Source organism: Odontesthes bonariensis, chromosome 2, assembly GCF_027942865.1.
Source record: "Odontesthes bonariensis isolate fOdoBon6 chromosome 2, fOdoBon6.hap1, whole genome shotgun sequence".
In the NCBI taxonomy this organism is placed as follows: Eukaryota; Metazoa; Chordata; class Actinopteri; order Atheriniformes; family Atherinopsidae; genus Odontesthes; species Odontesthes bonariensis.
The window spans coordinates 29,934,399-29,949,589 of NC_134507.1; the positions used below are offsets into that span (position 1 = coordinate 29,934,399).

Sequence of the window (15,191 nt, forward strand, 5' to 3'; positions counted from 1 at the left end):
CCACTTACAGCATTTTTTGTCTTTATAGCTTTTGATAACCTCTTCTAAAAAAGAATAATGTGACCATATTTACCTGTGACAGCCAACATCTGAAACAGTCCCTTACACCAGTGTCAGTGCTGCGTTCTCACTGAACAGTACACAGAAATGTGTTAGTTTTATGAGGAAATAGATGCCGTGACTCATGATTATGTGATGTTTATCTGAGTAACAGTCAAAGTCAGCAGGAAGGACATCACTGGATGTTTTTTTTTGCAAATCATCCCTCAGGAAAACGCAACACTGACTGTAAGAAACATGAAATGAGCGCCGCAATGGTGTCGATGTCGATGCACCACCTTAAGCTCAACCTGGACAAGACTGAGCTGGTGTTTCTCCCGGGGAAGGGCTGCCCATTCTGAGATCTGGCCATCACCATGGATGACTCCGTGGTGACATCAACCCGGACCACGAGGAATCTGGGTGTGACCCTGGACGACCAACTGTCGTTCTCGCCAAACATCGCATCAGTGACCCGTTCCTGCCGATTCCTCCTCTACAACATCCGGAGGATTCGCCCCTTCCTCACCGACAAGGCGGCGCAGGTGCTCATCCAGGCTCTTGTCATCTCCCGCCTGAACTACTGCAACTCCCTCCTTGCTGGCGCCCCGGCTTCTGCCATCAGACCTTTGGAGCTGGTTCAGAAAGCTGCTGCTCAACCTCCCCAAGTTCTCCCACACCACTCCCCTTCTCCGCTCTCTACACTGGCTCCCTGTAGCTGCAGCATCCAGTTTCAGACTCTGGTGCTAGCCTACAGGGCAGTGGAAGGAACAGCTCCTTCATACCTCCAGGCTATGGTCAAGCCCTACACCCCGGCCCGACCACTTCGCTCTGCGGCCTCCAGGCGGCCGGCTGCCCCCTCACTCAGGAGTCCCTGCGCACGATCGACACGGTCACGGCTTTTCTCTGTTCTGGCACCCCGATGGTGGAACGATCTCCCGACTGATTTCAGGACAGCTGAGTCGCTGCCCATCTTTCGCCACAGGCTGAAAACCCACCTCTTCAGGAAACACTACCCTGATCCGCCCTCTTAGGACATCACCTGCTTCGTCCTAGTTCCTTACGCACTTATTTGTTTCCTAAATTGTCTTTGTTTTCTAAGTTGTCTTCCCATCTGTCTAGGTACCTAACTTACCACACTTACTCTAGCACTAGTTATGCTCTTAGCTGTTTGGTTTTGGAAGGAAATGCACTTGTGATTTCTTGTGACCTGAAGTTCTTTTGCCTACCGATGTGGAACACACTTATTGTAAGTCGCTTTGGATAAAAGCGTCTGCAAAATGACCGTAATGTAATGTAATGTGTCGAGACGGTGTTGAAATCCAGTGCCAGTGTGGTGGGAACTTCTCTTAATAGTGGATAAACTGTACTACCAAGCTCAGTCTAGTTAAAGTTACCTGCATATGTTATGTTAACTTAAAGATCGTGTCCTTATTAAAGGTGTACGAGGAGGGAAATGGTATACAGACGCTTTAAAGGAAACGTGCCCATTTTACGTCATTGTTTAGCAGCATTTTTGCATCATTCACCGATATCTTCTTGAGAATTTTCTTAAATTCTTTCATCAGTTGTTCCTAAGAACCCCCCCCCCCCTCTCTCTCTCTCAAATTTGAATAGGAAAACGTCCCAAAATGCCCATAAATGGGCGTGAGACTGAAGGGCCGTGTGCACACACATACAGCCACGACTGTATCTGATTTAATACGACCTTTGTCAGTTGTGTTATTAACAAAATTAATTGCAGGGCATATCCTAAAAAGACACTGTTGTAGAAAATTTTAACTATTAAATTAAATCAATTATTTTCATCCACTCGTATTAACTGTGATTAATGTGGATAGATGTGAAGACAGGATGATCAAGCTGTGACACAATATTTAATTTTCTTTTGCGTTTCTTTCCTTTTCAGTTATGAACTTTGATATTAAAGTAATATTCTAGATTATCTCTGATAAGATACATATGACATCATTTTCATGTGACAGTGTGGTAAGATTGCATTAGATGAAGTATCTCGAGCACCTTTTTTAGAATATTTATTGAAAATTCATAGTTTCAGTGCTTTTTTTTGGACAATCTTTCCAGGAAATGAGCTTCACAAAATTCAAAATGAAACAGGTCTTTGAGGAACTTTAATAATATGTAACCAAACATTTATAAAATGTTCAAAGCGGTCTCGGATAACTCCGACTCATTAGAAAATTGGTTAAAAACAAAAGGCCTAATGGAGCAACTTTTTCAAACATATTGCTGGCATCAAATTCAAGTTTTACATTTTAACATGTGATGTTGTTATTGAAAGATTTTAACAAATGATTGCATTTTGAGTCCAAACTTTTTGAAAATAAAGTGAATTTTACCACTTCGGTTTAAGGCAGTCACACTGAGACTCTCCACCATCCACACCAATGTCTTATTTTCATTTTTTTAACTTTTCTTATGCAATTAATTAATTTTCTAATGGAATAAAAACAAAGTTCATACAGGTGTTGATCCCCTGTCCCGGGACCCAGCGAGGTTTCCAGCCCAAGTTGCCATGGGGATGCAACCCATTACAGGAAGAGAGCCGGCATTGTGCTAATGCAGAGCAGAATTTCAAGTTAAAGCCGCCGTTCCTGGTTGCCATAGGAACAGGCCTGAGGAGGACATACTGAACAGAGGAATGACTATGACAGAAAAACCGTCAGAGGACCAAAAGAAGAAGACAAAAACAATGACCTGGCACAAAAACAAAGGCTGTGTTCGAAACCACATACTACTCCTACTACTACTACTAACTTTTTGAGTTAGTATGTGAGTTTGAGTAAGCGACAAGTTCCCGGATGCATACTAGATTCACCAAAATGTTGGGTATGCATCATGAGGTTACTACTCATACTCAAACTACCCAAGATGCAACGTAACGTGACATCGCCGATCGTCATTTCCTGTCAAAACGGCAGTTTCAAGCTAGCTACAACGAGGGTAGGTTCGCCATGCTCTGCCGGAAACATGGCGAAAAAAAATTGTGGCCATTTTAGTGTATGTACCCTTCATTTTTTGATAGAAAATGTTGGAAAATTACCATTTTCCACAAATCCTCAGTGGGTTGGGTAAGCTGTCAACACAAAAACACATGTGGAGACAACATCCAATGAAATTATAACTCTTAAAATACATTTCTACATGATTTTGGCTCAATTTAATGCAAAGAAATCAGGCGTTTTTTCACTTTTTTCCAATATTTTCATCTTTACTTCATTGGCAATCAATTATTCCCCCAAAGTATGACATCAATCAATATGCCATTCTGTTCACCAAACAGTATACTCATTCCACAGAAAAAATGGGAAAAATCCAACCAAAATCATTGGATCTGTGATGATTTCACTGCTAGGCCATATGCTAAAAGGAGTTTCACTGAGTACTTCTATGAGCACTGTGAGGTTTAACCTCAAACGTGTCATCATGTGTCATCCAGCACAGAGAAGAGAAACCCAAACATGAGATTATAATGGTGAAAACTTTCCTGTTTAGACAGAATTTCATCTGATCTTTTATTTCAATAACGTAAACCACAAGTTTCCTGTTCACCTGTTCCACTCCATATGTTTCCATATAGGCTCTTTGTGCCTTTAGAGCACAAATAGCACAGATAATCCACCCCTGACTGTGGCTTTTGTCATGATCAGAGGGGTTTTCCACGTTTAACACTCCCTGACTGGTGGCTCATTCACACGTGCACTGCTTCCCTGTTTTCCCAGAGTCTTGCATGTCACCGTTCTTCACTGCAAACAGCTTATTTAATGACATGCGTGTGCTGAGAATGATGCGCAGCCATCAGGAAGCACCATAAAGGTTCAGTTTTACATTTGAATTAGCTCACCAGGATCTTTTTCCACACGTTTGTCTTATCAGAAAAACATCTTGCAGACTCGAGAGAGGATATCTTGAAGTTTTCTCAGGGTCATTACCTCGATAAATATCAACCCGTCTTCTCAATACGAGCTCATTTTGTTCAAATAAAACCAAAATGAGTTGATAAGGACCCAAACGCTAACCCAAAGACCAGAGATGGGGACTCGAGTCACTGTGACTTGGACAGCATGACTCGCTGTTTTGATGACTTGTGACTTGACTTGACAAAAAATAAAAGACTTGAGACTCGACTCGGACTTGGAAGTTAAAGACCCGGCACTTGACTTGACTTGAGACTGAGAATGGCGTCATGATTGGATCACTACCCTGTCAATCAGTCATGCCCTCTCTACATACCTTACGTGTTTATTGGAGAGAATAAACTCATATCAGATATGCATCAACATAGCTGTGTTCGAAACCGCATACTTCTCCTACTTCTCCTACTACTCCTACTAACTTTTTGAGTTAGTAAGCGAGTTTGAGTAAGCGAGAAGTTCCCGGATGCATACTAGATTGGCCGAAATGTTGGGTATGCATCATGAGGTTACTACTCATACTCAAACTACCCAAGATGCAACGTAACGTGACGTCGCCGATCGTCATTTCCTGTCAAAACGGCAGTTTCAAGCTAGCTACAACGAGGGTAGGTTCACTTCCTGTTTTCAAAACAAAAGCACCAATTGTATTGTAATGGCTTTCCCTATGATAAAAGGCAACGGGTATTTTATTTTGTGCAAATAACCGGAAGTGCGTTACTCACTGCAGCTAGCTTTAGTAGCGCCGAATTCGTCGGAACAAAATTGTAAATAGCCGGTATTTTGTCAGATTTTCAACACGTTGGGGATCTAAACGACTACTTTCTCACCTGAAAATGTTTCAAATGTTGCTAAAGTTTACAGAGTTTAGAGCTTAAGGGAAATCAGCTTCAGGCCGGCTGATTTCGGCTCGGCAGGGGCGAAATGCATTGTTGGTAAACGCTCTGCATACTGTCTGATCGATGAGTATGTAGTATGTAGTATGTAGTATGCGGTTTCGAACACAGCCAAAGAGACACCTGAAGGATGTATACATATGGAGTGATTACAAAATGAGAGGCAGTGACCCGGCTGTGACAAGGAAAGGAAGTAAAATTCACCAGTGGGGAGAGAAGACTGAAGAGAATCACTGATATTACCGTTTCTCAGGAACATAAACAGAAAAATGGAACATCAATGAAAATGATTAGGGAATGCTTGTGTGCCTTTAAACTGGGACTAATTACTCTACAGCTCGTTCCCGTTAACTTTTAAAGTTTTAGAAGTCATTTAAATACATTTTATTCCTTAAAAACCTCATTGAAATTAGGATTATTACCTTTTTCATCACACATTAGCCTATTTGAGTCCATCAAATGATGTCTGTACGTTTATACTTATATCCACATACATCTTACAGAGGTAAAAAAATGAACGAAATAACTAAACAACAAAAAAGCTAATGTTTAGAGCCTGGATGAGAGAAGATAATCTGACTGCTTTGAACTGCTTTCACATTAGTTCTTGAACCGGTTTTGTACAAAGAGTCTATAAAACTGACAGAGTAACACCAGCAGCAAACTGTGGAGATAAAATACACAATTCCACATCTGATCTACTGATGCTTTAATCATGTAGCATTGACACTGAGTAGCTTATTGATTTAGGTATTCACTTTTTCAGCTGCCGACCATGTTAATATCCAGAGTCAGAAAACCCGGTTTAGTAGATAGATAGACGACTTTATTAATCCCTTTGCGAGGTTCCCTCAGGGAAATTGAAATCTCCATCTCACTAGCACTCAGCACTGTTTTATACAGAAATGTACAAAGGACACAACAGTGGAAAACACCCAACACCAGCACTCGTATAAGATAATAATGATAATAATAATAATAATGGTAATGTTATAATATTAGTATACTAGTAGTAGTAATGGAAATAGTAATAATAGTAATAATGGTGATAATAATAAATAATAATATGTATATAAATTTAAGTATAAAGTAAGATTAAAATTATTGAAGTTAAAATTATTATTATTAGTAGAGGGTGAGCATCAAAGTACCTCTTACTAAGATCACCGTTGTTAGGGTTAGTTAAACCAGATTGGTTTAGGAAATAAACCTCTTTAAGGTAACATTTAAACAGGCTACCCTAAACATCAGAAGCCACAGCCCAGCATGGGACGGCATGGTGTAGTTACAGCTCCACAGCACCACCCTCAGGCCCAAAGCAAGCACAGCAGTCACATTCAAATACAAAGATCCCCTTTGGATCATAAGTCTGGGCCTGTTTTTTCTTTTGGTGTCCAGTTTCCAAACTCACCCAGTCGCCCACTCCTGTGAGCGCTGATGGGTAACAATCCTCACATCTGAGCAGAATTTACTAAAAGAACGACATCATCGCTCATCGAACTCAGACTCACTGAAACCTTCCCTGTATAACCTCCTGACCCAGTATGAACCTTCCAGACCCCTCAGCTCATCTGGATCCGGTCTTCTATCAGTTCCCAGAGTCAGAACCAGACATGGAGAAGCTGCATTCAGCTTCTATGCTCCACATGTCTGGAACAAACTCCCAGAAAGCCTCAGATCAGCTGAAACACTCAGTGTGTTTAAGGCCAGGCTGAAGACACACCTACTTTCTGCTGCATTTGAATAAAGCTCCAAATCTGAAGCTTGAGTTTCAAAACTTAATCACATTTTAACTTCTGATTTTATCTATTGTTCTTATTTCTTTCTTTTTTGTTTAAAATGTAAATCATGCTTTTTATTTCTACTGTTTTAATGTCTCTCTAAAGCACTTTGAATCACCTTGTTGTTGGATTGTGCTGTCCAAATAAACATGCCTTGCCTAGAAACAGGCATGCTGTGATTATACAAAAAAAAGCTACAACGTGGTTTTGACAGAAGGGTTGCAGTTTAGCAAATGAGAAGAAACAACAAAGCTGCTTCGGCTAAAAAAAAAGGAAAGTGGGGGCAGTCGGTGGCATAGTGGGTTAAGCAGCCGCCCCATGCACAGAGGCCATTGTCCTTGCTGCAGCTGGCCCCGGTTCGAGTCCAGCACCGGACCTTTGCTGCATGTCTTGCCCCTCTCTCTGCCCCCTGATTCCTGTCTCTCCCCAACTGTTCTATCATTAAAGGCATAAAAAGCCCCAAAAAATATTTAAAAAAAAAAAGGAAAGTGGAGAAGGTCAGATTTCCTGGGAATATATTATCGTTTGGGCTTATATTTCCTGCTAAATTTGTCATTTTTCTCCTGCTGTAGTATTAGCTGTGCCAATATTTTGATTATAATTTAAATGTCTATTTTGTTATTAGCAAGGTGAACATTCTCAAAACTATGTGACGGTGTCTGTATTTCTGTTTTATTCTTTATTTTTGTTTGATTTATTGATATCCAACATAGTTCCGCAGTTTACTTGATGTGGGGTGGGGTAAAAGTTAGTGTGTTTAAAAGTTGTTTGTCTAGTTGAAAACGTCCAGTAGCGTCAGGTTGTCTTCAATGTTTTGGTGTGTTTTAGTCGTTATATAAAAGTCGTTTTTACCCGTTTGGTCCGAGTTGGACCTCATTTGCATATTTTCTGACCCGTTGCAGTTGCTTGTGCCCGTGTGTCTGCTCACTGTGTCCCCCTGCTGTTATAGGTTTGTCATTGCATTAGCACATTAAATTGTTAAAGCTGTTAATTTTATAATTAATTGTAAACAGGGCCGGTTCTAGCCCATTGGCTGCCCTAGGCGAGATTGAGATTTTGCGCCCCCCCTCCTGTTTGAATCCTGTGTGAACGAACCACAACCACATTCTTTTTTTTTTTTTTTTTAAGTACTGTATCTTTTTATTTCTCAAAAGAAAGCCTTGTGTGCCATTAAGCACACATATATTCAGTCTTACATTTTGCAATTTTTCTTTTGAGCAGCAATCCCACTTCCCCCACCCTTAAAGGGAAAGCCAACAAAACACACAAACGTAAAAGTACAATTATGAAAATGAAAAAGGGAAAAAGCAAAAGAGAAAATACATGTATGATTTTGTGATTTTATTACTCTTTTTTAACGCATATTGTTTTGAGAAGCAAAACGCTTTATTTTTTAAACCCCAGCCAACTAGCCGGACTACCTTCGTCAACTCCAAAACGAGGCTGGAACTCGGCTCACAGGACGCAGCAGGGGGTAAGAAAATGTTCATAAATGATGTTGCTAGTATGGCATGTCATACAGCTTCATGTCAAAAGAGGAAAACTATCCCTTTAAATGCACTGAATAGTTGTTTTGAAATACAGAAAACAGGAACTAAAACAAATGCGGTCAAACTCATTCAAACAGTGAAAGATTATTGAGCAGGCAGCTTTGCTTAATGGACATCCTGTGTGGTGGTGCCCTGGCTGGATTCTTCCTCTTTAAGCACATCACAACAACACAGGCAGGCAAGCAGCTTCTCTGTGGCTCCTTTTTTCAAGAAAACGTACAGAACTAAGTCTGAAAGGGGACTGAACTGAAGGAACGCTAAGGATAAGCCATAGTAAGAGTCTTCAGCATTGTTAACTGGATATCTGCATATCATGCGCAGGAGCCGGGCGACTGAGGGCATAAACATCACCGTGTAATTCAGCAGCACCAGAACTAAAGTTCCCACAATTCTGCGTTTCTCTTTAGTAGGGACTGATCTGACATCAAATAAGGCTTTAAGGGTCCCTGCAAGGCAGAAGACGAGAAAAGGGAAGGGAAGAAGGAGGAAGGCAAATCGGAAAATTAGATGGTAAAAGTTAGGCATTAGCATTGCAACAAGAAGCTCAAGGAGACATATGAGCCACACCACCAGGGAGACCATCACAGAGAGCTTGGTGTTTCGTCTGAATCGGTACCACAGCGGGCAGCCGAAGACCAAATACCTGCAACAAATCACAGAGAGATTAGGCACTTTTGTGGTATTCACAGACAGAAATCCTCCAGGACACGCACACAGTAACTACCTCTCCAGGGCGACACACACCATGAAGCCAACACTGGCCAGCACACCAAAGAAATAGATGATTGTGGACGCATAAAGGACTCCACGCTGCCTGCGTTCCACCACCCAGATCACCAAGCAACTAATCTGGATGAGGTCAGAGATCAGGAGATTGATCACATAGACCGGTGCGACAGGTTCATCACGTATCTGCAGTTAATGAAAAGGCCGCAGAGAACGTGTTAACAACAGGACACGTGAATAGTAAACCATTTGTCAACCATAAGCACATGGATCCTTGTAACAGCAGACCTAACCTAACATTAGGCTGAGAAGATTGTCGGCACCTCATTCCCTTCTCTTCAGGACCTTCATAACACCCGCCTCACTCGAAAGGCCCTCAGCATAGCGGGCGATCTTACACACCCTCTGTACGGCTTCTTCAGCCTGCTGCCATCAGGGAGGAGACTGTGGAGCCTCCGAGCCAGAACCAGCAGACTGAGGGACAGCTTCGTTCACCAGGCAGTCAGGAGGATCAACTCCCTCCCTGCTCTGCCTTTCTAACCTCATCTTAAAACACACGTCTGAATCAATAACTCTACATAACTCACAAATTCAACACCGAACTCATTAAGAACTGTTTTTGCACTCATCTCTGTACAAATCTGAACATTCAATTTGCACTAGTTATACTTGCACTACTCCAAATCCACTGCATACCATAATTTTAGTCGTAGAATACATCAAGGACCTTTACATTTACTTTGCACATAAACATTTTTATTTTACTTACTTCTGCATATGCCACTTTACTTCTGATGTCAATATCAGAGACTTTGTATATATCCACATTGTGCTGTCACTCTGTTTACCGGTTACCATAGTTTATTTCTGCCTTGTATTAAAGTGTTAAGTTAAGTTAAATGCTACCGCTGCGCTGCACTATTGAATTTGAGAGAAATGTAATTTCAAGCCTGTGTATGTCCTGTACGTATACAGATTTGACAATAAAGTTGACTTTGACTTTTTGACTTAGTCAACCATAAGCACATGGATCCTTGTAACAGTAGACCTAACCATAAACCTTAAATATAACTAACGGTGTATTTTTAACGCCTGAACCTAACCATTTACAGGTGAGAGTGCAGTGGAACATTAAGGTAAATTTACTAGTTGTACAACTTGTGAGCCTTTTATTGTAAACCAAGAGTGTTTTGTGCTGTGGACAAAGTATTTTCCATATGCTGTCATGGGTCAGTTGTTGATACTGTGATGTGGAAACAGAAAATATTCAGATTTCTTTACATACCAGTGAATGAAGTGCATATATGGCCAGTAAGGTTAATGGGAAACCTATCAACATCACAAGCCATGCAATCACATATGAGACCGTTGGAGGACCATATTCTTTCCCATAAATTTCAAACTCTTCAAAAATGGTGTCATTTTCATAGTCATAGTAATAGTTATCCCAATAGTTGATGTTTAGGCTGAAGTAATCCATCTCCATTTGTCCCAATGTAACCTAAAACAAAAAAAAAGCAGGGAGTGTGTCAGCCACTCTGCACAGCTGCAGAACAACAGATGTGCAGCATACAATAAGACTTGAGTTATTAGACAAGGTAAGGCAAGGCATCTTTATTTATACAGCACATTTCATAGTCACAGGCAACTCAATGTGCTTTACATGAAGACAAGACATTTAAAAGAACAGCATAAAGCAGCATAAAAACAAGCAATTTAAAGAGAAAAAAAGAACAATATAAACTCAACCATAAGCACACCGAAAGAGAAATGTTTTTAACCTGGATTTAAAGTGCTTACAGTTGGGGCTGATTTCAGTTCTGCTGGTAGTTTGTTCCAGTTGTGTGCAGCATAACAGCTAAAAGCTGCTTCACCGGGTCCAGTTTGAACTCTGGCCTCCACTATCTGACCTGAGTCAGCAGATCTCAGAGCTCTGCTGAGTTTATACTCTACCAGCATGTCATTCATGTGTTCTGGACCTAAATCGTTCCGTGATTTGTAGACGAGTAGCAGAACTTTAAAATCTATTCTGTATCTGACCGGGAGCCAATGTAAAGACTTGAGAACTGGGGTGATGTGATCTGATCTCTTAGTTCTGGTTAAAACTCGAGCTGCAGCGTTCTGAATGAGCTGCAGCTGTTTGAGACTCTTTTGGGGGAGTCCAGTGTAGCGTGCTCACAGGAGAGAAAACGGAGATTTTTACATAAAGATCCAACCTTTCTTGACATCAAGAAACATTTCACTGTTTACGGCCCTTTCAACGGATTAGCTCAAAGGAGATAACGGAGCCAGATGTGAATCCAGCCAAATGGGGTCCTTTGTTTTGAGTCTTCGCTCCCCCAAACCAGCTACGAATAATAAATTATGCAGGACACCTCCTGATAAGGGAAGCAGATGTAAGCTCACCTCCTGCCTGGTACCAGCCAAGGAATGTTCAACTCTCTACTTTTTAGAAGAATAAGAATCAACCATAATCCTCACTTTGACTGGAATAAAACTGTGAAAATCGGAACTGCATAAATCTACAGATCATTTTGAAACATTCGCCATTTCTTTTACATGAAGTATTTACCAAGTTATGGAATATTGGATTTAATAGAGATTCTCCCGTGGAGCCACAGCGCCACCCAAAGGACACGGATGACGGACACTTTTCACTATGTCAGCCTAATGACCATGGACAATTTCAACTATGGATGTTTAATGTTCTCATTATGTGCAATGCATAACCCAATGGTGTTAATTCCACAGGTATTACTCAAAGAGCTGCAGATTATTCTAGTTAACAGTAACTAAAAGTTGTCATACCATTTCTATCATGATAATGCGAAGTATTGTATGCTGATAACTGCTCAATGCTCATATTTGTGTTTATGCCTGCTCGCATGCAACATTATTGTCTTTTAGGAACATTATATTGTCTAAAATCAATGACATATGAGTTAAAGGCGGGGTAGGGGATCTTTTTCTGGAACATTTTTTTACATATTGCTTGAAATACTCTTCACACCCCCATTGCAACCAATTAATTAAACGTTTTGACACAAATATGAAAAGTTTTAGTGGCCTCTAGAACGTACAATCTTGGAAAAACACTATCCAATCATTGTGAACGGACCGTTCACAATGATTGGATTCTGATGCCGTCTATCAAACTGCAATCTGCTCCTCCCTCCCCCTCCTTCCCCCTGTGCGCGTACCCTGCTCCGTGAACGAATTACACGTCCAGAAGTTTGGCAGGAAGCTAAACTAGAGCAAGCTTGGCTAGCACCTAGCATTATTAAACGTATAGTTAGCATAAACTAAATACTAAATACTAAATACAGCAACGATCGATGCTTGCTGTCAGAACAGCGCTCGTGCACCTTCGCGCGCACACAAGCTGGGGCAGACTCACGCTCAGCAGCGTGTGCACAAGCTGTGATTGACAGGTAGGATTCCTCCACCCTAACGTGATTGGTTAAAAACAGCCGGGAGCGCTCGGTTTTTGCAAGCATGATTACAGGCTTCAGAGGGAGCTACAGATTTCGTTATTTTTCCTAAACAGCCTATTTAATATTCTACTTCCAGAATCCCATGACAGTTCAAGCTAATATGACTAAAAAAAAGTTGCCGACTGCAGCTTTAAGTTGATAAAAGGCTGATTTGGTGAAGGTCAGGTCTGAGTCTATCAGCACGCCGAGGTTCCGGACTTGGTCTTTAGTTTCTAGTGCGAGTGACTCAAGGTGTTTACTGACAGCAAACCTCTTTTCTTTGTTGCCAAACACAATGACCTCAGTTTTTTCTTGATTTAACTGAAGGAAATTTTGGTTCATCCACTTTTTGACTTGCTCTAAGCAGTCGCACAATGAGTACGGGTGCATGTAGACACCTTATTCTGACAATACATTGGATCGGATCGGATTGGATTAAGACCCTAAAATAACTCGGTTGAAAGTCAAATTAAACATGTTTGCGTGGAGTGAACCTTCAGTTCCTGAAGACGCTGCCACGGTCTTGCAGATCCGCCGAACCACAGCCCCCGAAGCCCGCCAGGATCGGCCTGGTGAACGCCAGATCACTGGCAAACAAAACGTTTATTCTGAGGGATTTCTTCCACTCTCGTGGCCTGGATTTTCTCTGCGTGACAGAGACTTGGATCGTTGCCGGTGAGTGCAGCCCTCTGGTCGAACTTCTACCGGCTGGATGTTCTTATTTTAACTCCCCGAGGATGTCGGGCCGTGGAGGAGGAACGGCGACTGTTTTTAAGGATGCTTTTAAATGTAAGCAGCGCGCCGTCTTGTCCTCCTTTTCCAGTTTTGAGGCAAATTTCTTTGAGGTGGATCGTTCCGATCCGGTGCTATGTGCCGTCATCTACCGGCCCCCCAAATACAATAAGGACTTTTTAAATGACTTCTCTGGTCTACTGGCTGAAATTATGCCCAAGTATGACCGTGTCCTCCTTGTGGGGGATTTTAACATCCATGTGTGTTGTCCTGACAAGCCGTTGGTGAAAGACTTTTTAAGCCTCATTGACTCTTTTAATTTGGTGCAGTGTGTGGCTGGTCCCACACACGAACATGGACACACGTTAGACCTTGTCCTCTCTCATGGCTTGTCTGTGTCCAACCTGGAAATCTGTGACAATGTGTTTTCTGACCATTTGCCTGTGCTGTTTGAAGCTGCCTTTTCTCGCGCTGCAGTTAAATCTGGCGCTCCTGCTCGGAGCCGTCAGGTTTTTAACCCTGTCACTGCTGGTCTGTTCTCCTCTGCTTTTAACCAGCTGTGTGTCCCCTCTGGCTCAAAATCTGCAAATACGGAGGAGCTCAGTTCGCTTTTTCACTCCTCCTGTCGGACCATACTGGACTCTGTGGCGCCATTAAAAGCTGTGCAGCCCAAAGCTAAATCTGAGCCCTGGTTTAATGGGATAACTCGCGCAACTAGACAGGAGTGCCGAAAAGCTGAACGCAGGTGGAAGAAGGACAAGCTGCAGATTTCCCACCAAAATCCTAAAGGACTGTTGGCGCTGCTACCAGAGCACTGTCAAAGAAGCCAAAAGAGAATACCTGTCTAACCTTATCGACTCTAATTGTCACAACCCCCGTGTACTATTTAAAACAGTTGAATCCGTTCTTAACCCCCCCCAGCCTGGGTGCACAGAGGTATCCCCCGAAATGTGCAATAGCTTCCTGCACTTTTTCATGGATAAGGTTACTATTGCAAGGTCCCTCATCTCCACTCCTGCATCTGACCCCTCTGACCCTGCTCCTTGCTCGGCTACATTTGACTTGTTTGAGCCTGTGTCTCTTAAGGCCTTAGAGGATGTGGTTGGCCAGATTAAGCCATCAGGTTCTCCCTGTGACACTGTCCCGCCTCACTTTTTTAAAGAAGTCTTTCCTAGTATCGGGCAGTCGGTTCTGGACATTATTAACAGCAGTCTGTCTTCTGGTGTTGTCCCCCAAAGTTTTAAACATGCTGTGGCGCAACCCCTGCTTAAGAAACCCAGCCTTGATCCTGGTGTGCTTGACAATTTTAGACCCATCTCCAAGCTTCCTTTTATTTCAAAAATTTTGGAAAAAGTTGTTTATACTCAACTGAAATCATTCCTGGATGAGCATGATGTCCAGGAGGTTTTCCAGTCTGGTTTTAAAACACTGCATAGCACAGAGTCAGCTTTATTATGAGTTTTTAATGATATCCTCCTGGCTAATGACTCTGGAGACTATGTGACTCTTATCCTCCTGGACTTAAAGGCATGGTTGGTAATCCTGTTCAGAAACACATTTTGTAATACTGGGTGAAATGGTCCGTCTGTCCTGAGAGAAATCTATACAAGATGTATTTAGAAAAAGGGACGAAAATAATCAGACCTCTGTGGCAGCTGCAGGACTGAGAAAAAGCTGACCAATCCGAGATCAGTGGAGCGCCTACAAAAACCAATCAGATGCCTCTGCTTTCTGCCTACGCCCCCCTCTGTCGGCTCCCTGCTCCGTGTGCGCATGCGGTTCTACCGGCTTTGGATGAAGCACTGACGGAATGGGGAGGGGGGGGTGGAGCTTAGAGGAGGGGACACTTTCGAATCTTGCTAGCTCTCTTGCTAGCTCTCTAGGATTACCTACCATAGCTTTAAAGCTGCAGTCTGCAAGATTTGTTGTTGTCATACGTAAAGTCCTACTTTTTGGCATTTTAAGAGTTTACATGATCTATCAGAACGCTTGAAGTTGAAAACGGTGACCTCCGTAGTTGCAAAATGCAAGAAATGCTTATTTTTTAACCGAAAAATAA

General features: G+C 42.1%; 1 protein-coding gene across 1 annotated transcript; it reads right to left on the minus strand.

The window, feature by feature from the left end:
- Positions 1-8,306: 8,306 nt before the first annotated feature.
- On the minus strand, positions 8,307-10,413 carry LOC142387418 (G-protein coupled receptor 4-like). Its single transcript, XM_075472638.1, has 3 exons — positions 10,213-10,413; positions 8,926-9,113; positions 8,307-8,844 (listed from the first exon to the last, which is right to left on the minus strand). The coding sequence occupies exons 1-3, from the start codon at positions 10,411-10,413 to the stop codon at positions 8,307-8,309; spliced, it is 927 nt and encodes a 308-aa protein (XP_075328753.1).
- Positions 10,414-15,191: the final 4,778 nt, after the last annotated feature.

What these genes read in the sequence shown, in the direction of transcription:
- LOC142387418 (XM_075472638.1), bottom strand. Translation starts at nt 10,413, where the DNA reads ATGGAGATGGATTACTTCAGCCTAAACATCAACTATTGGGATAACTAT. An exon ending in TATATGCACTTCATTCACTG is followed by an intron (nt 9,114 to 10,212) that starts GTATGTAAAGAA and finishes CATTAACTGCAG; the next exon opens with ATACGTGATGAACCTGTCGC. An exon ending in GTGTGTGTCGCCCTGGAGAG is followed by an intron (nt 8,845 to 8,925) that starts GTAGTTACTGTG and finishes GATTTGTTGCAG; the next exon opens with GTATTTGGTCTTCGGCTGCC.